Source organism: Siphateles boraxobius, unplaced genomic scaffold (genome assembly GCF_051911475.1).
Source record: "Siphateles boraxobius isolate OS27281-9 unplaced genomic scaffold, OSU_SipBor_1 12, whole genome shotgun sequence".
Lineage (NCBI taxonomy): Eukaryota > Metazoa > Chordata > Actinopteri > Cypriniformes > Leuciscidae > Siphateles > Siphateles boraxobius.
Window position 1 is genome coordinate 20,994,933 of NW_027508722.1, and position 25,290 is coordinate 21,020,222.

Genomic DNA, 25,290 nt, shown 5'->3' on the forward strand with positions numbered 1-25,290 from the left:
TCCTTAATACAGTTTTGTAGTCTCCCTCATTTTGCCCTAAACTCATTGAGTCGGTGTCAGAGTTTCATATTCTAATCATGACATTTACATTTAAAACATTTTTGAAAAGAAACATGCCCAAATTATTAGCAGAAAAGTAAGTATGAAAATAACAATATCGGCAATAGTGTGCTTTACTTGCACTCATGTGTCTAACTCTATTGCTGTATGTCTGACTTTAGGGTGTCCTCTAAGCCTGAGACTGTCAGGGTGTATCCTCTCTCTGCACTCAGCCCTCCTGGTCCGCTGCCCCTCTCTTCCTGCAGTCAGCAGTGCTTGGTGTCAGCTCTGTCCTCGCCCCAGGCTGTCCCTATCCGTACTGTGGTCCAAGCACAAGACCCTGGTGAGCGAGAGTAGGAGACAGTAATAAATAGACATGCTTTTTTTTTTTCTACAGAAGGACATACAGAGCCATTACAGCTGTATAGGTTATTTTTTCATGAGCAATTTATGAATAATGAAGCCATTTTCCATATGAAATTAACTGCCATTTTAATTGACAAATAAATACTGAATGCAGTCAGCCTGCTCACTTTTTGGCTCACTGACTGCTTGAATTAAAATGCAGTGCACAACATTTAAATCTCATTACAGTTGTTCTCAATCTATTAAAAGGATTACAATTATGTCATATTCACCCTCATGTTGATCCAAAAGATTTTCTTTCTTCTGTGAAACACAAAATATTTTTGAAGAATGTTGGTAACTTAAAAGTTTTGGTTCCCATTGACTTTCATTGTATTTCTGTCATGACAACTCTATGAGTGTTTGGCATGGTAATGGATATGACAATGTTGATATGGTTGGTCTTGGCAGGATAGATCTGCTACGCTGCTGCTGCTTCAGAGCAAGTACCGGACTTCCAATACATAACCAAAACGCTGCTGTGAGCAAGACAGACATGCTTCTGCTGTATAAAACAGCATACATGAATTATTTTTAGTTGAAAATTATACTTTTTTTGATGTTTAGGATCCGAAACAGAACATGAAGGGTTCAAAAGTGTGACTTCACCCATTCCCATTTTAGTGACAGGTCACATTTTGCGCTGTGATGTCATCATTGATCGGATTGAAAGGATTAAGATCGTCACGACTGCTCGACAGCTTTTTACCGACGACCCCCCACTGCAGTTATCTGTCCAGGCATTTGACTCTGAAGGTACTTTTCATTTCAGAAATTTCCCTTGGACATTAGGAAGATGCGTTTCATTGAGAATGAGAAAGTTATGGCTGTGCTCTGTTCTTGGCCTGATCCACAGGAAATACTTTTAGCTGTCTGGCTAGTTTGAAATTTAATTGGCGGCTGGCAAAGGAGTCTGATGCAATACAGGCAGTGAGGTGAACAAGGATCTTAAAGTGAAGAGAGGGGGAGAGAGATAGGGAAAATACCTCAGCATAAAGCACATCTTGTTTTCTGTGATTAACATAGGTTTGTGCGTCACCACGATGCCGGGTACGTTCCCCCACCTCATATCCAGTCTCTAGAGGATGTTGGTCAGAGGGGTGAGAGTGTCCTGCTGTATGGGATTCACAGTGGCTCAGCACTTATAAAAGCGTCTTTTCTACACCCTGAACACAAGGTATGAAATCACAAATAACACTATAGGTAGAATTTTAAATTATGGCAGAAGCACATAAGACAATAAGTACCTTCAAGTTATGGTTGGTAACAATTTAATGGCCAATATTAAAATTCTATATTATATTCCCAAAAAATTAATAAATAAAGAAAGCACACTAGAAATAAAACTAATAGTTTTAAATACAATGTTTAAAAAGTGAATTTAGGGATTCACTACATAATGGCCCGGTTTCACAGACAGGGCTTAGATTAAGCCAGGATTAGGCCTTAGTTCGATTAGGACATTTAAATAGCTTTTATAAATGTGCTTTAGAAAAAAAACAAAAAACACTGGTGTACATCTTGAGAAAAAACAATGGCACTGACATATTTTAAGATATATCAGAGCAAGTTTCTTTCAGTTAAAACAGCTCAAACATGCGTTTTAGTCTGGAAATAGGCTGAAGCCTGATTTCTTTCAAAGACCTTACTGACCCTAAACTTTTGAACAGAATATTAATATGTATACTACTGATAAATAATACATTTTTAAAAAAATGATAACAATTATCATTTAATGATTTCCAATCATTATAACAATATCCATAGATAACAAAACATGTAGAAATTGTTTTTTAATGTATGGGCTGATCAAATGTAGTGTTAGTGATAGTGATGGTAATGATAATATATTATAATTTGTGTGTGTGTGTGTGTGTGTGTGTGTGTATGGGTGGGTGTTCAGAGTGTAGAAGCAGCCAGTGTGACTTTGTTTGTGATAGACAGACTACACCTGAGTCCAGCTGGAGATACATACCTGCTACAGGGATCCATGATCAGATACAGTCTGTGGAAAACAGAACAAGAAGGAGAGATTGGTACAAATAAAATCTGGTTTATGCTGCTTTGGTGCTGGTGGACCATCATAGCTATGTTGTTCACTAACAAAACATGCTGATGAAGCTGGTGGACTGATTGACCAAGGGCAGCTTGCTAGTCATAAAAAAGCAATCCATCTCCCTCCAATAGGAACACAATATCATCATCCAAAACCAGCAATGGTGGTCTTTTTATCATGACACACTGATTCAAATACAATATTGTGCTAGTAAAACTTGATGCTAAAGTTCAACTCCTTGTCATTGACAGAGAAATGTTAAAAATGTATGCATGATGTTTATTAATCAAGCTCTGGTTAAGCTCTGGACTGTGTTGAGCTTTCCTCTAAAGCCAACTGAAGGCAGGAATCTAATTTTACAAGTGTCCTCAACACCTCTTCACATAAACACACACCCGAGGTTACCAATATGCCAGTGGCTTTTATATGCTTATGCCAATATGGCATTTAAACTGCATGTTAACACTTTAACACCCAAACCACATGACTTCACACTTCTAGATAATTATATTGCATCACATGAACACATCATTGCGAATGTCAAGAAAGAAATTTTTTAATTTTTTTACACCTGCATCTTTTATCAATTATCAATTATTCACTGTCCTGTCTGTTTGTAGAGGTCACTCTCTCTGAGGAGGGATACGGCATGGCTGTGGATGGATGCAGGGGCAGAATGTACCATCATGACATCATCTGTGTTGAGCGTGAATCAGCGACAGTCACCGCCCTCAAGCCGGGTCATGCGACACTATCAGTTGAACACAACAGTATCCGACACAACTGTGTTTTTCACTGAAACAGTATGTTGTAGGGCATATGAGTATATTGTTATGGTTCCAAGCTCAATTGTGACTCAGATCTGCCCCCTGAAATACTGTCCCACCTTCCTCGCACTTCTGTATATGTGGTGAAGCCCAGCTATATGAGTGAGTTACACATATTATGAGAGTTCCACACCTGTATGTGAGTTTATGTTTATTTGCATTTGTCTGTGTGTTTCAGCATTGAGTGTTGTGGAGGAAGAGGACAGGTGGGTGTTGGAGACAGGGCGGCAGTATTATTTGACTGTCCGTATCCATGACAGCAAGGGCCATGTGGTTCACCTGTCACAGGTTGTGCTTCATAGTTTCTGCACTGTTTGCTCCACTGCATCTCTTGACAGGAGCATAACGTCTGAACTTTAACCCTGTGCAGAATGTGGTGATTGTTGTGGAGGAGACTGAGGGGTTAGTGACACTCGAGTCTTTGTCTGATCCATCCTGCCATCTCCTGCAGACCATCATGAAAGGAAAGACTTTAATACAGGCCTCACTTTATAGCATCGTCTCTGAGGTAACATACTCACACACACACACACACACACACACACACACACACACACACACACACACACACACACACACACACACACACACACACACACACACACACACACACACACACACACACACACACACACACACACACACACACACACACACACATATATATCTACAAAGATTGGACAATTGATCGGTGAGAGGAAATCATTTGTTTTTGTAATCTTCAAAATGTAATAGCTTGTTCTTCTTTCCTTCCTTTTGTGATGGTCACTTATGGAAAAAGTTAAAGTGCCCGTAATGTGCTATTTTAAAGGTATGCTTTTTTTACATGCATTCAAAAAAAATTTTTTACAGTCTGTTGTGATCTACTAAATAGAGATGCTGCTATTTAGTAGAGCAGTGTGCGTCTTGTATGGGTCTTTATGTGTGTGCGTTTGTATGGGAGACAGAGCAGGAGAAAAAGTGTGTGCTTCTCATAGGTAGCAAAACGTAGTTTCGTGGTAAAAACATAGGAATAGTTTGTCATTTTCATCCTATTGTTTGTTAAATTAATTTGCTTTGCCAATGTCTTTTGCTGTTGTAGGCAATAAGGACCTTTGAAATAAGTTAAATAATTTGCCGAAGTGATTTGGAGCTGTAAACTAATCAGAATATAAAAAAATACATTTACTTGACCTCAAACTTTTGAGCTGTAGTGTATGTCTTTAGAATTACTTTGTGTTGTTATAGGTTTAAACACAATTTCACAATACAGAATACAAGACTTGTGTTTTCATGTGCAACTCCATTTCATTCCTGTGGGATTGTTCTGCAAACCTTTTATGAGCAAGCAACAGTAACCAACGAGGATAAATCTTAGCAAATTGTCTTTTTGTCATCAGTGAGCAACCCGTATGTGTACAAGGATGGTTATATACTTTCACATAGACATCAATATCAATGTTTACTGCATTACCAGAACCCTGAAAAATGGTTTTACTGATACCATTATTTTTGTGCTGGTCTTTGTTCCCTGTTGGGTATTGTCATGGGTTTAATTAGACAATACCAATGTCATCAGTATGTCAAAATCCTACTTCTGGGAATTTGTTCAGTTCATTGCTCAGTTTGAGGGGTTCAGTCAGGGTTATTTCACAAAAGTGCATTTCAGTCTTATTGGAGTAAATGGCACAAGCTGTTTGCAGATCTAGAGGGGAGCCCCACCTGAGGGGGCATGATAAGACAGAGAGCAGGAAATGAGGACACACACACTGTGAAGTGTAAAGAGAGGCATAGGGTGTGTTGGGAAACTCATTGTTTAAAAAAGGAAAAGACAGCATGTTCCATCTGCGGGAGTCACTGTGGTGGCAGAAGATGAAACGTGTCTTAGAGGGGGGCAGATTTATCCAATCGTCATGCAGGCGTTATGGTTCTGTAAAATGAGCACCAGGGGAAACATTGCTCATTAGTTTCGTCTGCAACTTCCTGTCGATCCCCGCTAACTTATAGGGATCATCCATTCGATTAATGGGACAAAAAAAGAAGGAAAAACCTTCCAAACTGCCTCCAAGGGAAATCATCCTTTAGGCAGGCTTAAATTTTCTTGTCAGACCTTCACCGCGCACGCTGTGGTGCTGCTTTGTGGTTTGACTGACTATTGAGCTGGTTAGTATCAGCTACATCAGGTTGGGCATTTCCCAGCCTTCTTTAAGTGATATTTACCTAGAGTTTGTGTCTGTGACATTTTCTACTATATTATTGTAAAAGTAGTTATTTAAAATAACTTGTGTGTTATGCCAAGCGTTATCAAATTTTTTTTTGCCACAGACCCACAATTATGGTTCTTTTGTAAGGGGCCGTGTTTCTAAAATAAAAATGCAGTATATAGTTCAGTTCTGAAAAGTCCCATTTATACTGTAAAAATAATATATTATTATAATATTATTTTTTAATATAAAAAATTAAATATTGTCTGAAAAATATTTGCCTTTCATAAAGTACTTTACCAACCATTAGAGTACTGTTAGTTTTATTTTATTTTTTTATTTTACTTGGACAACCGTCTTATGTAACAGGATGGTGAAGAGTGGCCTGTCATCCCAGCAATCAGAGTGCGACAGGAAGTCGAAATCTACAACCCTCTTACCCTGCAGCCCTCTGTGATTGTGTTTCCGTGGCAACCCCACAATAAGCTGTATCAGCACAAAATTCAGGTGCCGTTAAAATAAATATTGTTATCTATATATGTTGGAGCATAATGACTCTTTGCTATAACTGACTGTATTTTTAGGTGGAGGGAGGAAGTGGCTCTGTGGAATGGGAAGTGCCTGATAGTGGAATTGCCACAGTTTCAGTAAAAGGGGTGGTCCTAGCAGGAAAGAGGAGGGGCCAGGCGGAAATTGAGGTTTCAGATTCCAAAAACATCCTACATAAAGTAGTCGGGAAGGTAAAATTTGCACTCACTATCACACAAACACAAACACACACACACACACACATATATATATATATATATATATATAAACTCCTGTGTCTTATGTGTGTACAGGTGATGGTTGTAAGGCCTGGCCGGTTGCAGCTAATTCCTCAGAGGGGCGATTGCCGTGTGGGGGACAGGATAGATATTCCCTTGGCTCTTTGGGGCATTCAGGACCCACCAAACACCTGCTCTCAGACACCCTTTGTCTTTGATACACATTCAAACACTCACAGGAGCACCAGTACACATTCTCTGGCAAACTTCTCCAATAAAAAAAATTCTCAATGTGGAGCATCTCTTCTGGAGGACAGAAATCTTGTGGCCGTCACAAACTGCTCTCAACTCTCTCTGCACGTTCACACTGAACCTTCCGGCATATTTACACACATGTCAGGTGCATCTCCATCTCTACAATTGTACATGGTTTATCCATTCACACTCCACTGATTTCTTCAATATTCTCTTACTCTGATGACCCTTTCATTCACCCGCCTGCTCTAATTGTTTAGCTCTGGGCATATCGAACATAAAGAATAAGTCATCATCTACTCCCAGTCACGCACAGAGACCCCCTCACTGCCTACACACACACAGACACCCCCCATTTAGGATTTCCTCTCCACTGTACGCACAAATTAAAATAGGATTAATTAGTTAATTTCTCTTGGTTTAATTTAAAGCACTGGGAAAGTCAATATGCGCTCTCTCTGTGTAATCCGGTTAGTACATTAGCCCGTAAACATCAAGTTGATGGAGTGTATGCGTGTTTGTGTTTGACAGAGGATTTACGTACCGATAACTCACACAGCTGTCTGGTACGTGAAGCCAGCACATTCTTAGAGTAAAATTTTTGGCTTAAATTCAAAACAGAGACTGCATTTGTTACACCCGAATAAAAATTACCAACCCTATTTTCATTCAAAAAAATATTTTAAGAAAATGATGATATAACAAAAACAATTTGCCAACTGGGATATTTTTAAGGCTATTTTTAGATATACTTGAATACTTGAAACAGATTAAATTTTGCTCCCTGAGATGTTACATGCAATCTCAAAAAGACAACCAAAATTATTTTTATTTATTTTAAAATAATTATATTCTGTTTTCACTGTAAGATTTGTTGTAGATTTGTCAAACTAATGGATTCAATATTTAATTAAATTAAATGAATGTGGTAGCGCAACATATTATTTATTGTGGTTTTCCCTAACCTATTAATGTATCTACCTGATTTAAACCTGCAAGAACATCACATGAATATTTTCTGTCTGATTCTACATTTCTGCCTTTCTCTCTCCAAGGATCTTTGCCTCCAGGTGCTGAATTCTGTGGAGGGGTCCGAATGGAGGCTCTTTTACAAGGACATGCTGTTGTTACCATAACAGTGGTAACAGAGGCATGCAACATCAGCGAGACGACAACACTGGTGGCCTACAGCCCTCTTAAAGTATGCTGTGTGTGTGTGTGTGTGTGTGCGTGCGTGCGTGCGTGCGTGCGTGCGCGTGCGTGCGTGCGTGCGTGTGCGTGCGTGTTGGTGTGTGTGCGTGTTGGTGTGTGTGCGTGTATGATTTGTAGTAAGTGTCACGTCTGTATAAGGGTGATTTATCAGCCTTATGGTAGCTATTTATTAAGATAATGAACTGTTTGGATGTAGCAGAAGATTAATGTGAAACTGATGTATGACTCTGTAGTATGTTAGGGACATAGAGAGCAGTGGAGCTCTCTGGTACACTCATGAGAGTTTAACAGGACAGTGTGATGGATCAGTGCTTTTGCTTTTGTCAGTCATACACTAATGAAAGACAACAGTTTTAACAAGGACATTATCATGAGCTTTTGACTCCACTTAACCTCTCAGTGACATTGTTCTCTCCTTCTTTCGCACAGTCGCTTGCATCTGAAGTTCTTCTCTCAGTGGGCTCATCTCGTGTGGTTATATTCGATGGGGGGCCTCAGCCCTGGCCCCCGGCCCCCATCCGTTTTTATAGTGACATCGAGGTGCTTCCAACAGGGAGTGTTACCGTGGAGGCACTGAGTCCAACCCAAGCAAGGACACCTCAACATGCGTATCAGGTCACGTGCACCTCCGTGGGAAAACAGGTTGCGAAATGTCTTTAACTGCAAAGTATCACTCATATGCACTGCATACGTACACTAAATACTGCTTTTACATCGATAATAAGAAGAAATGTTTCTTAAGCAGCAAATCAGCATATTAGAATGATTTTTGAAGGAGCATGTGACACTGAAGACTGGATTATTGATGCTTTGCCATCACAGGAATAAATTATATTTTAAAATGTATTAAATTGTTATAATTTTTTTGATTATAATATATAATTATTATGATTATAATTATTTTGATCAAATAAATGCAACCTTGGTGAGCTTAAGAGACTTTTAAAAACATTACTCTCTCATTACTTTTAAAAACATCTCTATTTCTGTCTCTCTCTCTCTCTCTCTCTCTCTCTCTATAAATATATATAGTCTGCATTATATATATATATATATATATATATATATATATATATATATATATAATATCAGTATATATTTTTCTATCGTTGTCTGAAAACAATTTGGTGGATATTTTGTGGGTTTGTATGCCAAAAAAACAATTGAGATAGTATTCTTCATTTTAAAGAATTCATTCTAAATTTGTCATTTCTCTGCTGCATAAGCCCTTTATGCATTGAGTGGGTGAAGCGCTTTTTTACTTGTGTGTGTGTTTATGTGTGCAGTGGTTGGTCTTCAGATGTGGTAATACTCCAGGACCATTCAACGAGATTCCCGCAGTCGAGGAGAGCAGAGTTCATGTGGCGTGTGGCATCCCCGCTAGTCTCTCTCTCTCTCTCTTCTCTCGTCAACCACCTCCTCCCCGTCCTCACCTTCATCCATCCCTCTATTCTCCCATCACTATTCCTGCATTCAGCCTCAGTACCCCTGTGGACTGGTGAGTAATGCCCACATTATCCTATCTCTTTCTCGTTTTGCCCCTTCCTGCTGTTATGTCCTCTCTTTTTTCTTTTAATTTTTTCATTTTCTCACCCTCCAGGTGTTTCTTTCTCTTTCTGTTTCACCCCTACACCCACACCAGAACTCTGTCTCTCTCCTTCCCTCTTTTCGCTGCTCTCATTTGCCATGCAATTATGTGAGATATGCTGGGTGAAGTGTTATGGCAGTTTCCATAGTAACCGCATGCATGGGCCCTCAGTGTGAGTGTGTGTGTGTGTGTGTGTGTGTGTGTGTTTGCATGAGGGCTTTTCCTCTCCTGACATAGATGCTCTAGAAACCAAGTATTTGATCAATGTCAAACCCTCGCAATCAATACACCCACAGTAATATACTAAAACCATTTCTGAGAAAGAAACATCACATCATATCTCATTTTCTGAGGAAAACTTAGATTTTTGGTCATAAATGTTCTTTTTTTGGTCACAGCACTCTGAGAGAAGCAGAAATTGCATTAGATCTACCAATTTAATGAAGCATATCATTAGTCAAAGTGAAACACACACACACACAAAATGGAAAGAATAATTACAAGCCATCAGAATGCCAGTGATTGCATGCTCACTTATTTACACACATTTCTATAATTTCTACATTTCTGCAGTGCAGACACCAAAATGGTAATGATATGTTAAGTTTCACTTCAAGCGAAACTAATCGAGCCAATGCACATTGGCGTGCAATCATTTGCACCAGCTGTTACGCCACTCAGTGCGGGTATATAATGAGGGTGCGATTGCACTTCAGTTTTTTGCTTAGGAGCTGAGCCAATAAGCTGGCTGCCCCAGCGGGTTGCAGCAGGTGTGGCGACGGGACGTGGTGTCTCCGTTTCCTCCTTCAGGGAACGAGGGTTACCATATGTAACCTAGACGTTCCTCTTTAGTCGGTCAGTCGACGCCACGTCGAGACCGACGAATAGGAATCCCTACCAACGGGTCACAGCTGCTGACCCCATCCAGCTGGCAAGCATCTTGCCCCTTCTTGCCTGGAAGGACGATAGAAGAGGGCTTACACAGAGTATATCTGTCACTGTTGTTCCGAGATGACCCATACAGTGAGATTCTTGGATAACACTGGGAAAGCGTGCCCTTTCTGTTAGGAAGGAGAACGCTGCAGAACCCACATTCTTCCCCGTAGGAGTTATGTGGAGATATACAAGGATGTACTGCATATGAATACTGGGTGACTTAGCCCAAGGGTCGTAACCCACCGCTTTTCTTGGGTACAATGAAGTAGGGACTGTAGTACCCTGACCTCATATCGGCTGAAGGGACCGGCTTTATTGCGTCCTTCGCCAGTAGGACTACAATCACAGCTGGTACAGCTCGTTTTGCGGCTAGTGGCGGAACACAAATAAAAGGGAACAAAAGATTTTCCACCCGGCCTTCTTCCATGGGAGAGAGCGGTGCGGTCACCATCTCCTGGAGAGCAGTCCCATCCATCTCCGGGGCGGCCTGCCTGCGACTGGCTTAGGTCGCTTAGGTGGAGGCTGATGCTGCGGCGCAGGACAGAAGGCAGACACATGAGGACACACCCGGCGACGAGCAGACTGAGGGGCCGGAGGCGATGAGGTAGAGGCAGCAGCCGACCGTCGCAGCAGGATGTGTTTAATTGCCTCAGTCTGCTTTTGTACAGCCGAGAACTGATGGGCGAAGTTCTTGACCGCATCGCGGAAGAGGCCGGTCTTGGACACAGGGGAGTTAAGGAACCTGACTTTGTCAGTCTCCCTTATGTCAGCCAGAAACAGCCAGAGATGGCGTTCCTGGACCACCATAGTGGACATCGCACGACCCACCGACCGCACGGTCACCTTCGTTGCACGAAGCGAGAGGTCCGTCGCGGCACGAAGTTCCTGAAGAACTTGGGGAACGTGGCCACCCTCATGCAGGTCCTTCAATGCCTTGGTGTATGGCAGAGGTGGTTTCCCCACAGGCCTTGTAAGCCTTGCTGGGTTAACTCTGAGTACTTACAGTCCTGGGAAGGGAGACACGGCTCTCCGCGCCAAGTAGAGTTTGGGCACAGCTGCATTGCAACGGCGTGTACCCCTTAGCCGCCTCGCTATCAAGGGTGGTGAGGGAGGAGGAGCCACCGGGACGGTTACTGGAAGTGAAAGGTGCCGTCCACGCCCCAGTGAGCTCCTCATGCACCTCCGGGAAGAAAGGCACCAGGGTGGGTTGCTGAGAACCAGCACTCCACCCCAAGATACCAATCATCCAGCCTCAAGGGCTTGGGACATAGTGGAGGGTCCCCACGAGCCCGATCCTGTTGGCAGCTCGGGAAACCATGGCCATCATCTCCGTGTCCAACTCGGGCACCGCTGCCACACCTGAAGGGGGCAGCGGCGCCAAATCGTCATCCGCAGACAAGTCTGACCCACCCTCCGATGCAGCGACCGACATCTGTTCATCATGTGGAGCGCCGAAGGAAACGACTGGTACACACCTCGTGGACGGTCCAGTACGTTCCGTTGGCGGCTCTACTGGCTGCGGAGCATGGGAGGGATGAGGGTTCTTAGGGGTTTGGTTCCCCGAAGGAAGTGCGCTCACCGTAATCCTCAGGTCACCGCACCACTGCCTGAAGTAACCCTCTGATGAGGGTTATATCGCGGCAAAGGCACGGGGACTCCGCCCCTTTTCAGGAACGAGAGTTTTGACCGAAGCTCCAAGAATGTTATCTTCCCACAATGGATACATGACTCATCCAAGAACGCTGTCTCAGCATGTTCAATGCCCAGACAATCGATGCAGCGTTAGTGACCATTCCGCAATCCCAGGTAACGACCGCATCTAGAAACACACAGGTAGAGTGACATCTTTAAAAAGACGCGCTCCACCCGTTTAAGCTCTTTAAAGGGACTGCCCTCCTTAGTTTATTTATTTTTTATTTAAGTTTATTTGAATAGGGACAAGTATGTTACAGAAACTCATTTTCCATACTACAACATTTTAGCCGAGGCTAATTCTCAATGTTAGTCCCTAGTGGGCCTTTACATAAAATTAAACAATACATAGTTAAAATAAACATAATAATACAGTGTAACACAATATAAACACAGCGGACAGTCAGTGGTCACATTTCTGACCTCTGATTAAAGAGTCTTTAGGTTTGTATTTGAAAAGTAGTGCTGAAGCACATAGGGGAACGGTCGCTTCGAACACAGACAGGGAAGTGTGCAGCCTGTCGTGCCTTGTCTCTCTCTCATGGCGATCTTACCTGCTGTAAAAACGTCTTTTCAGCGCTCTTGGCACACCGTACCAGCTGTAAGAACAGCCTTTTTGTTTTGCTCAGTGACCAACACAAACACAAAATGACAGAAAGAGAAAGAGAGAGAGAAAAGTCGACCCCGCTGCCGTGCTGTATTGCCCGCACCAGACGAGAGAAATCCTCCTGGAGAGCTCGCTGGTTTAATTTATAGACACTCACCAAGAGAACAGCATCGAAACGCTCGGCTCAGAAGCAAAAAGCTGAAGTGCAATCTCACCTGCTGCTCAATATATACCTGCGCTGAGTGGCTGAACAGCTGATGCCAATGATTCCACGCCAATGTGCATTGGCTCGTTTAGTTTCACTCGAAGTAGACTAGCCTCTCTAGCGAGATTCCTATTCGTCGGTCTCGACATGGCGTCGACTGACCGACTGAAGAGGAACAGTTGTTCTGCTTAATAGTTTTTTTTAAAACAACCATGATACATTTTTTTCAGGATTAGTTTGATGAAAAGAGTAGCATTTATTTGAAATACATTTTTTGTAACATTATGAATGCCTTTACTGTCACTTTGTATAAATTTAATACAGCAATTTTGCATCCTTGCTGAATAAAAAAAAGTCTTACATAAATCTTACATAAAATAATTAATGTGACCATTTGTTCCTGAACTGACGGATGGCAAAAAAAGGACTATTACTGCACATTCTTGTGACTGATATCTCTGCCACCTTTGTTCAAAGATTCATTCACACATTAACTAGGTTCACAGTTTCTTTCTCATGATTATAGAGCACCAAATCAATAGTTTATTGCTTTTCTGCTATATTTGAAATATTATCCTGTATGCCTTCTATAGTGAGATACGTTAAGCATGATTTTATCATTATTTATATATTATATTTATTTATTTAACGAGGTCACACTTTATCTCTTTCAGTGTTTGGACTTCTTTTATTCTCTCAGAATTACTCTGATGTAATTGAATATCACATTACCATATTAATTCATGTCATTATTTTCTTTCCCTCTCACAGTTATCTGTGTCCAGCACTAGGGATGCTACATTACAGTTGTCTGTGTTTGACCAAAAGGGGGTGCAGTTTGATAATTTCACTTCCTGTTCGATGAGGTGGTCCTCCTCTGACCCTGGTCTCCTCTCACTGGACCCCCAGTCCACAATGACAGCGACTGATAGACCAACTCAGACAGCCTACAAACTACATGGTGTTTTGCTTTGCACTGTATAATTTTGCCATTTTTTAGTTTTCACAATGTTGTGTAAATTGATCAATGATGCTCATTTGTTTGTCCGAATCTATTAACTTATTCAAAAATAGATTAATGGAATTCATGCATGAAATGAATACACCGCTTCTAATATTCTTTAATTTCTGAATTAAATTAAAAAAATATCAGACTGATACAGCTGTCCTGATGCCATATATTTTTTTTAAAGAATTATGCTTTATTAAGTTCTTTGGCATAATATTTTAGTAATATTTCTTAAAAGCAGTTAAATTATTATTATTATTATTATTATTATTATTATTATTATTATTATTATTATTATTATTATTATTATTATTATTATTATTATGCTATTTATAAATTAAAATGATCAAAAAGCAGTGAAGCAGTCTTGGTAAAATATTATTAGTTATTTAGCTATTTATAAATCAATAGTTCATAATATTTGATTAATAACACTTTACTTTGTACAGTATAGATACATACATGTATGAGATTACTTAATAATTATACTCAAGCTGTGAAGCAGTGTTGGTAAAATATTATCAGTTTATTATTATGTTTTATTATTATATTATGTTATTTCTAAATGAATAATTAATTATATTTTATTTATATTCATATATTTAAAAATGTATGTTGTAACTTGTTTGAAAGCAGTGAATAAGATACCTTTTTACTTGGTTACACCACATAACATTTTTAGAGTAATTAAAGTGAGACTTTTCTTGAAAATGGTATAAAAGTTTGATACTATATGAAACCGACATAAGAGTACAGTTATAAGACAGGATTTAGACTAGATTTTTAAAAATAATTTTTCTTTCCTTATTGTGGACAATCTTATTTTCCATTTAGCTTAATCTAATCAACTCGCCTGGTTTACAGCCTGCCAGGTTCTTCAGTCCCACAGACAGACAGGAACCATGATTGTCAATGTCACTCCTACATGTCCAGAGGTGTGTGTTTATCTGTGCTGTTATGTGTCCATATTTATGTTTGTATCCCTGAGTAACACTTGAACTATGTGCGCTGTTTAAGATGTTGACAGCTCCAGCATCTCAGTGTGTGAATCTGCGTTTGGTAGATGACGTACAGTGGGCCAGACACTCTGTCACTTTATTCAATCATCCAAAAGTCACAGTGAGCAAATTCATCCCTCTCTATCATATCTCATCTGGCTTGTTTTTTTTTTATTTTAATGACTCCTCAATCAATCCATTCATCTCTGTAGGAAAATTTGACCTTGATCCATGGTTCAGGTAACTTTCATATCCATCTAAAAGACAACCAATTGGCCAGCATTAGCCAGATGATGGACACGAATATAATACAGGTGGGAGAATAGTCTGTGCAGATTCAAATATTTCTTGTAAATATTTTGCAATATAAATATCCAGTTCTCTTATAATCTTTCTATCCCAGGTGTCCCCACTTCAGTCTGGTTCTTCGACTATTTTTGCTCATGACCTCTGCCTGACCTCTGATCCTGCTGTGGCCTCCATTCTTGTCTCTGACATCACAGATTTCCAAATTGACTTCATTAATATTGTATGACGGAGACAGACGCTCCTCATCTCTTGCGTTACTTTTAGGCATTTTACTACACTGTATTACATTTTTGTCATCTCATGTTCACTGAATCATTGTCTCCTATGTTAATGGTTTTTAGATTGAGGTCAGACATTCTGCTGTAGTACGAGTGCGTGTTCTGGATTCAAAGAATCAACCATTTCTTCATCATTTCCTGTTGATCATGAACCTGATGCTTATCCCTTCTTCGTCAATCATTTCTGTAGAGTGAGTCCAGACCATGTGTTTTGTATCAGTCCCATTTCACTAGTTTACTTTTACATACATTTGCATGAGAAAAAGGTTTGTTGTCCATAATGGAAGGGTTCAAGCTCTAAATTCTATCCTATGACTTAATAAAGAGTATGTAATATCTAATACATAATATAGAAATTAATAGATATGCTTGAGTTGAGGTGGTGTTGAGGTGAGGTGCTGGAAAAATTGTAAGGAGGGAGGCAAGAGACTTAGAATTTAATGAATCTGAATCTAAACTGAAGTATTAAACAGAATGTAGAATTCTAATTCAATTTGAAATGATGGAAATATTAAAATGGTATGAAATTTAAAGAAATGGATATAACTGCTATAGGAGTCGTTTTTATTGTAAAGTTTCAGTTTGAATTACAAATAAATTGTATGCACATAAGGGGTATTTCCATTTTATTTTCAAAATATTTGATTATATTCATTTTTCATTTCTGTCATTAGTTCTTTCACATAGAAATTATAGTTAAAACAGATGGCTTTGGAATTGTATTTTACTGTATACAGGGATGCGGGGCCTGTGGACAAGTACAGCATGGGGTTCCATGTGACAGGCCTGTCAGTGGGCGTGGTCAGTCTCCACCTCTCAGTAGTGGACGGTCATGGGCGTGTTATAAGCTCCTCCCACAAGAATATGCAAGTTTACCCTCCCTTCAGTCTGCAGCCCAGTAAACTCACTCTGGCAGTTGGAAGTGTGCGACAGGTGGGTGTGACCGGATGCACCAAACCATATGTTAGTTTTCTCAGAAATGCATTTTTGAGTATAAAGATGTATTTGGTGTTCAGGTGAAATTGGAGGGAGGGCCTCATCCTCAGTCCAGTGCCAGGTTCTCCGTGAGTGACAACTCTATTGCCATGGTAACAGAGACAGGACTGGTCAGAGGTGTGGCAGTGGGTGTGGTCAAAGTCAGAGGAACTCTCCAGACACAAGATACAGAAGCACCGCTTACCTTTGTACAGGTAGCACACGCATAGATTTGTAATAGATTTCCTGTGATGTGAGGCCATACATAAAAAGTATTATTTTCACAGACGATCACATACCTGTGGTAGTAGTTGTAGGGTCCGTTCACACAGAACCAGGTTTTGCATTCCACTGTAAACAAGTTAAAAGAAGTTCAACACGCCTTTATGCTCTTTCATTTCTCTGCCCCATGTCTTGCATTTTTGCATTCCACTGTGCTGCTTTTCCATAGGTTTGCAATGTAAACATGTGCTAGACAGACGTGTTTCACAGTTGCATCTCAAGACTTTTTCATTCCACTACTGTGTTTTGTTTTTAAAGGGATAGTTCACCTAAAACTGAAGAATCTGTCATTAATTACTTACCCTCATGTCATTCCAAACCCATAAAACTTTTGTTCATCTTCGGAACTCAAATGAAGATTTTTTTGATGAAATCTGAGAGCTTTCGGTCTCTCCATTGACGGCTACACAACTACCACTTTGACGCTTCAAAAAGTTGATTAAGAGATCGTAAAACTAATCCATATGAATTAAGCATTTTATTCAAAATTTTCTGAAGAGACGTTGTCGCTTAATATAATGAACAATGAATTTAGGCTTTTATTCACATTTAAACATTCATCATTCATCAGTTGTGGTAAACGGAAGCTCAAGCATGTTCACTCTAATTAATGACAGAATTTTCATTTTGGAGTGAACTATCCCTTTAAACACAAAAAAGTGTTCTGTTTGAAATGTCTCTTAATCACATAATTATAAAGGTGACCCAGGAGCAAACATACATGCATGATTTAATTTTCCATTTCCATGGCACACAGGATGAATTATTAATAGGCCTAACTACTTACCTACTGCAGCTAATCCAATCTTCATCCCATTCCGCTTTAATTATATGCTGTAACCACTACCATCACTAACATCTGTTCTCATACACACATCATGCGCTTACATGGTCTTATTTATTATTTAAATTGTATTCAAATGTTACTATAATAAATGTACACATTTCTAAGGGTGTGTTCACACTAGTTTGGTTCTCTCTTGGTTCTTTTTGTCTGGGCCAAAAAAGAAAATGATACATTTAGTACTGGTTTGCTTAGTGTTTACACTGATTTTTAACACCGAACAATACAACAAAAACACACACACACACACACTAAAATGATATGATATATACTTTGCGTTAGAACTTGCCCATTTTACAAAACAATGCTGTGTGCTGGGCTGAATGAGCCCAGTGTTTGTGTCAGCAATGGGTTCAAATAAAAACGAAAAACATAGGCAGGATCTAATCGCATTCAGTTCTTTAATCAAAACAAAATAAAAATAACACTTCGAAAAACAGCATGTGACAAAAGTCTATCCAAATTTACAATTCTCTTAAAAGAGTAGGCAAAAAGTGCCTGGATGACCTACTAGGTCACATGATAATGACACACTCATACCATATAGAACATACTTTTTTAATGGTCGTGAAGTAATTACTTAATTAAAATAAGTACCTACTCAACAGAGTTGCGATTTTCCGTGTGCTTGCGCATTCTCTCCTTTTAAGTGTCGCATCTTATGACATTGTTCTGGTTTTGGTTTATTTAGATGCCTTTGGTCAGTGTGGCATTCATATTTCATGTTAATCAAAGCAAACCTACTAAGTGTGAATACACCCTTAAAGATATAATGCTTTCGCATAAACCTAATAATTGCGATTTAACTGTATGTGACGTGATCAGGATGAAGTGGAGGTGTTTAACCTGACAGCAGTGAGGATACAGGCTCCTTTAGTTACTCTATCTGTAGGAACAGAGGTTTGTCCTTCTCATGCTCATTATTATTGTATGCAGCCATGTTTTTTTGCTGCATGTATAAGGAGGGGTTTGGATGAATCTTTCCTTTTAGATGCCGGTTTACGTGATGGGGAGGGACAGCGGTCAGAACCCTCTTTCTCTGGGTAGTGTCGAGTCTGGCCTCAGGTTCCACTGGAGTCTGAGCAAACCGTGTGTGCTGGAGATCAAACCCAGGCATGCACAGGTGAGATGCACACACACACAGCTTAAACTGACTTGTATGAACACTTACTTGTTCATTATGCTGTCTGTTTTAGGTGGGCGTTAGTGTGTCTCCCTCTCACAGTTTATCTGTGCTAGTGAGAGCCGAAGCTCCAGGCAGGACCAGCCTCAAAGTGCGTGTGTTGCTCGAAGAAATACACACCAGCAACACTTCATTCTCTGATCATCTCACCGACGAGATACAGATACTGGTAAATACATCCTCCACAAAGAACCACCAATGACAAGCTATTTATAGGAGTCGCATCATGAGGAAGCAGATTTTCCTTGATCTTCTGAGATAAAAGTGTTCTGTACTGTACTATATAATCATACTGTACAGGCTTGTTTTTATAATTAGATTTAATAAAATAAAATAATAACAATGTACTGTAACCCACACAATCTCAGAATACATAATTCATCACAGTTTATTTTAGTCAAACAGATTCAGCAAGGCTAATCAGCTAAATAGAATATCTGGATGTTTAAAATACTCAAGAATGAGTTAATGGAAGAATAATATTTAAAGTCACCATGAAGTCAAAATAAACAATGGAATGTTGCAGCATTTATTATTAATGATTTATTCGTGCACATCATTTTTTTTTTTATTCATGCGGCCTCATAATCTTCAAAATCAAAATAACTTCCTCTGCCTCTTGCAACATCTCTTCTCTGATAACATGTTTACTAGCGAGGGCGGGACAACCTGTCACTCACATGACATCAATAGAAACAACAACCATCCAATCAATTCCCGATGGACAAAATCAAGTTCCACCCAACATTTTTAATTCGAGAAGCTGTTTCACTCAGATAAACGTCACTATAGGGAAGAAAAAACTTGTTTTCTCTAAATGTTTTTTTCTTCTTTTTTCTATAAATGTATCTCTTCTCTTTTGTTCTCCCTATTTCTCAGGTGTTTGAAGAGATGCAATTAACAACAGGAACCCTAGGATCCATCCTCATGTCTCCCCTTTCTCAGTACACCCTGCAGAGCAATAAGTGAGTTTGTATGCCTGTTTCATGTCAGAAATTTGTATTCATTTTTTTTTTTGCCCAGCTTGAAAAAAATAATTTAGCATCCACTCCATGAAGTCTGTTCCACATCATTGCCTGATCAAAATTACATTTACTTATTTTCCCTCCTAAATTTTACTGAAGAATTGCCTGAAGATCCTGGTTGGTTTCATATAATCTCAGAAACAACCACAGGTATTTTGCTGTTTTGTCAACGGACTGGTTACGCTTGACTAGGCAACATCATACAGGTTTTAAAACGTGTGTTTTCAGAGACTCGGTCTGCCCAGTCCGTTACACGTTTAGCCGGTGTGTCTCAGGGGCAGGGCTTGTTACTGTTGATGATCAAGGAGTTTTGAGAACAGGACCTGATACAGGCATGGCTCTTTTGGAGGTTTTTGCCGTGGACATTTGTGGCATCAACCAAACACTGTTGATCAGTGTGAAGGTGAGTGTTCAGCTTCATCATGATAATTATTACCATAAGTAACCCTCATTTTAGATCCTCATGTCAAACTTTTTCCTTCCTTAGGTGTCAACAGTGTGGTTTGTACGCATTTTGATTTTGTCATCCGTGAACGGTGATGATGAGAGAGCCCTTCCTGCCTACCCTCTGGGCTAGAGCATCCATATCAAAGCTCTATATTATGACAACATGGGACAACAATTCCACTCCCATAATATGCAAACACTGGTCACCACTAACAGGTAATTACACAAATATACATGTTTATGTGACTCCAAGTACTCGCAGTAGTGGTCTAATCTCTTTTTTTTCTGTCTCAGAGATGACCTGGTGCAACTGATAGTTGACAAAGACAATCAGTCGTTTCTGGTTCAGACGGTGTCACCTGGTCTAACTGTTTTGAGGGTGCAGGGAGACCCTATAAACCCATTTCTGAGCGATTACACCACTCTGTTTGTGGTGCCTGCCATCTCAGAGCCCTCAGGATTCCTGCGCCCTGGGGATATAATCTGTTTCAGCTCTCCCATTACAGACCAGCAGGGTAAATCAGGTTACTAGCAAGCAGAGCACTGGTTTTAGTTTTCGTAAACAAACCCTTCATAAAGTCCAAACTATACTCCATTTTGAATGTGAACACTTCATGTATGCGTATGGCCAAGCGTCTCGCCTTTCAAAGTATACTCCTGTGTGCAAAAACATGCGCTTTGAAGCACAGTATGTAAGTTTTGCCGCTAGAGGTCACTTTTTCAAAACAATAACAAAAGCGTAGCTTGATGATGCCGTGAATGAGCGTGGAATCATGGGAGTTGTCATCTTTAACTCCACAGCTGATGGAAAGCTAACGGGACTCAGGCAGAAACCATGTTCATGGATGTACTAATGTATTAAAGTTTTATTGACGTTACTGTGGTATGAAGCAGGGCGTGGCCAAGAGCCTGGGACATTTCACATTGCTGTTTTAATTATGTTTTTATGCCGCAGTCGGCCGCTGCTGCTCGTTTCGTTTTGTTGTTTGTTTATTTTCTGATTAAAGTTATGTTTAAAGTCCGCATCCAAGTCAGAGTACACAAGACAAACTAATTTAGTGCAAAACAATTAAGATGCAAATTTAAGCTGACCGTACAGAATATGCATGGTTAGAAAAGTCGGGCTGTGCGTTTCATGCAGGCTGTACGCATACCCTTGTGTACGCATAAAAACCGAAGTATACTTTGAGCATTAGAGTATAGATCGGTTTTGCATTTGTTTTGTCCTCTTTAAGGTCGGCGAGGGAGATGGGATGTGTCATCAAGTCAGATCCTTCAAATTAACTCTGAGACTGGTGTGGCATTTGCAAAGAATTCTGGGATGGTAGTGGTTTACTACAGGATAGAGGGTGGGCAGCAAACCTTCAGAGAGGTAATCAGTGCCTATGTGGTATTACATAAGTGTCCTCATATTTTGTGACATAATGGCTCTATTTCCCCTTACCTTATATACTGCGAAGCCATATATAAATTGTAGTTGACAATGGAAGCCCTTCAAAAAAACTCCAAATTGATCACTTGTGTGGTTCCATCTCTGTTAGGATGTGGCATAGTAGCTCACCAAGTCTTGGAACAGAACCATTGTGAATGTTTTGATTTCAAAGACTCTTGTGGTGTCATGCAGGTAATAGTGGAGTCTGCGTCCATTCCTGTGATCATTCTTCCTGCTGATTGGCTCCTCACTAACTGGCCCGAAGCTTCAGAATACACAGTCAGAGTGGATCTTAACACCTCTGCTGCCAACATAGGTGACTCCTTCCACCTACACGTGAGATTCAGGAACGCCAGTGTACACAAAACGTCTGACATGCCATTAATCCGATTGCATAAAGATTATTAAGGAATAATGAGGGATATTTAGACTGTAAAGAGATTAAAGAAATAAAGGGATTATAATCCAAATATTCATTTCTGTCTGGGGGATTCACAGATCCCCTTTAATCGCTTAAACACTTAATCCTTAGACTAGAAATGATTATCAGTCGTGATTATCTCTAACTGTTTAATAAGTACAATTAAAACAAGTGGTTTAATAAGTACAATTAAAACAAGTGGTGGGTGGGAAATTTTACTTGCACATCTTCATTATCTCAACTCTATTTGATCTTCCTAGATCTTGGATCCGGGAAGGATTTTCACTTTCAGAGACATGGATAAATGTCTGTGCAGATGGAATATGAGGTTGTGACTGAGTCTGACTGACTCTTTCTTTCTGCATTGTAGCTCAATGCAATCTAGACCAGTTGGAGGTCATAGAGGAAAAACTACATCCTGAGGCAGAGCTACTGTGCTCTTTACACTTTGGCGCACCCTACCTAGAGATAAGAATACTGCAGGATATCTTTCAAGCAACACCCTTCTACAATACAGACACAGGTGAAACAAGTTTTACAAAACCTAAAATACTTTAAGATGCTGACTTTTTTTAAAGCCTCCTGTTATGATTAGCGTCTGAGAGATTCCAACTGTGTTTTAATAATTAAAAAAACAAACAATTGAAGTATAAATTTGATAAATCCTTGATAATCCTAACTTGGTAACATGTTCAAAGCATCCTTCAATAAAAATAAAATATACATATTTTTAAAATGTTGTTATTTTAACCATGAAGCTAGCCTTTATGGTTGACCTGTCTTGTCATGTCCTGTTTCAGCTCAGTACAGCTGCAGGATCTCTGTGCAGCCCCAGTCAGACTCCATCCTCCATCTTCTGTCCACTCTGCCTGTCTCCATCTATCTGTCTGCGTGTCTGCAGACTCAATCAGCCCCAGCTGCCCTGCCGTCGCTTTCTAACTCACCCCCTTCTTTTCAATCTTCCTTTCGGCTCCAGTATGTGCCAGCGTTCCATTGTCCTGTCACCAAGATCAAACTGTCCTCCCAGCAGCCTGTGGCTGAAATCACAGTGTTTGGCACCACAGACATGCTCAGTGCACTGAGGGTGAGAATGAGAGGGATCATGGGAGAAATCCTTATACTGCTTGACTGAATTAATTGTATTTAAAATGCATTTGAAATTAAATGACTTTTCAGTTTCTTATTTCTTCACTCTTATCTAAATTAGGTTCAGTCAGACACAACAGACATTGTGTTGTCTGATCCGGTCCGGTCAGATGAAGACCCCACCCTCCTCCTCATTAGAGTCTATTCAACATCACATTTCCTGGATCAGGTACCGTCTACTGCAATCATTACCCTGTATTCAGACCTTTCTCCACAAACCCACGTCGTGATGGTGACTAGAGTGATGGACAGCCAGGAGTCAGGTAAGAGAGCAACAAACACACTTCTCGCAATATTCTACATATACGTTACCATTCAACAGTTTGGGGTCAGTAAGATTTTTTTTGTTTTTTTTAAAGTACTTTCATTCAGCAAGGATGTATTAAACTGAAAAGTGACCGTAAATACATTTGTGATGTTACAAAGGATTCCTGAAAATAGTGCAAATAGTGATGCCCCTGTAGGCAGCACAACTATTTTAAACATTGATAATAATACAAAATGTTTCTTGAGCAGCATATTAGAATGATTTCTGAAGGATCATGTGACAATGAAGACTGGAGTGATCATGCTGAAAATTCAGCTTTGCCATCACAAGAATAAATTATTTTAAAATATATTAAAATAGAAAACTGTTATTTTCAATAATATTTCAAAATATGATTGTATTTATAAATAAATAAATGCAGCCTTGGTGAGCAAGAAACTTTTAAAAGCATTAAAAAGATCTTGCCAACCCCAAACTTTTGAATTGTAGTGTAACAGACATGTTTGTTTCTGTAACGACTACAGTGCTCTTTATTTGTATGTTCAGGTCAACTTGGAGCAAATTTTGGTCTTTTGTTCATTTTGATATTTGCTCTTTTTGCTGTATTAGCCACCACCGCTGCACTTTTCATAGGTAGGGTCACACATAAGAGTTTTAACTTTCAGCAACACTGAATATGTTTGCGGTCAGTGATTGAGTGCTGTCCGACATGTGATTCACTCAGGCTCTGAACATCTTATATTCTCTTAAATGTGTTCAATTTCCACAGCGTACAATACCATACTGTCTCTCACACAAACTGTACCTGCAGTCCTCCGAACCTCTAATACAGGTGTGTTTGACCTCAAGGAGGTGCATGACACCCCCTCACATTTTAGTTGATAGAGCCGCTTTACATTAAAGATGCACTGAGCACTTTTATGTTAAAGTCTGCGTGAAATCAGATCTATTTTCTAAATGCACCAACATTTGCTTATTATGGTTTAAAAGTGCAAGACTGATATGCTTTTTTTTTAATCAATGTTTTCTAACTTTCTTTCAGAAGAGGACAAAAAATATTTTTATCTGTGGATCACACCATCACTGCGAACACAAAAGGCCCTGCAGAGAAAACAGTGGCTCTGGAATACTAACTAACTTAATGCACCTCGGTTATCTTATTCTCTCTGTCATAAATGAAAGAACCATGTGCTTGAAAGTTTTTTTTTACAATAGGTTAAGATTCTAGTCATGGTTCAATCTACAGTTCAGCAGTAAAAACGTGCAAACCACTTTAGGTTCCTGAAGAGTATAATTTCTCATTTTCAGACTACTTTTACTTTAAATAAAGTTTTGGCGCAATAAGATTTCTTTAAGAAATGTATTCAGCATGAATTCATTACATTTATCAAAAGTGACAAATATTTTGTAACATTATACATTTCTTTAATTTCAAATAAATGCCGTTCTTTTCAACTTGTATTATTCAAAGAATCGAGAAAAAGAAAAAAAAGAGTATTATAAAAATATTAAGCAACACAACTTTTCAAAGAAATGCAGCAAATCAACATGATTTTTGAAGGATCATGTGACACTCTGGACTTGAGTAATGATGCTGAAAAGTCAGCTTTGCCATAACAGGAATACATTTTACATAGAACACGCTTTAGTGTAACAAATTATTATGTATCACTTTGGATCAATAGTATATAATGCAATGGTTACATGTGTACAATCTGAATGTCACCCATCTAAACAACAGACACAATATTTTCAGAGAAAAACATTTGTATAAGCTTGTGATGAGATCAAGTCAACAGGCAAGCATGACACGAAACCTCATCAAGCTGAATTCCTTACATTTCCCCCTGGTTTCTCAGACAAAGCTTAAGCCTAGTCCCGGACTCAAATTAACTGAAAGC

General features: G+C 39.5%; 1 protein-coding gene across 1 annotated transcript; it reads left to right on the top strand.

The window, feature by feature from the left end:
- LOC143728447 (nuclear pore membrane glycoprotein 210) lies at window positions 1-24,665 on the top strand. The gene is given in 40 exon segments (XM_077219356.1): window positions 1-136; window positions 222-382; window positions 1,069-1,200; window positions 1,301-1,379; window positions 1,471-1,621; window positions 2,348-2,480; window positions 3,121-3,270; window positions 3,361-3,429; window positions 3,506-3,615; window positions 3,698-3,835; window positions 5,880-6,017; window positions 6,095-6,250; window positions 6,353-6,677; window positions 7,588-7,733; window positions 8,174-8,386; window positions 9,031-9,242; window positions 10,937-11,189; window positions 13,544-13,733; window positions 14,646-14,716; window positions 14,799-14,900; window positions 14,992-15,093; window positions 15,183-15,308; window positions 15,430-15,557; window positions 16,104-16,299; window positions 16,383-16,556; window positions 18,293-18,367; window positions 18,459-18,590; window positions 18,664-18,819; window positions 19,530-19,615; window positions 19,904-20,078; window positions 20,163-20,338; window positions 20,417-20,637; window positions 21,358-21,494; window positions 21,747-21,870; window positions 22,346-22,498; window positions 22,776-23,059; window positions 23,183-23,384; window positions 23,936-24,022; window positions 24,159-24,221; window positions 24,432-24,665. Coding segments are annotated over 40 exon segments (5,880 nt in total). The 5' UTR covers window positions 1-77; the 3' UTR covers window positions 24,527-24,665.
- The last annotated feature ends 625 nt before the right edge of the window (window positions 24,666-25,290 follow it).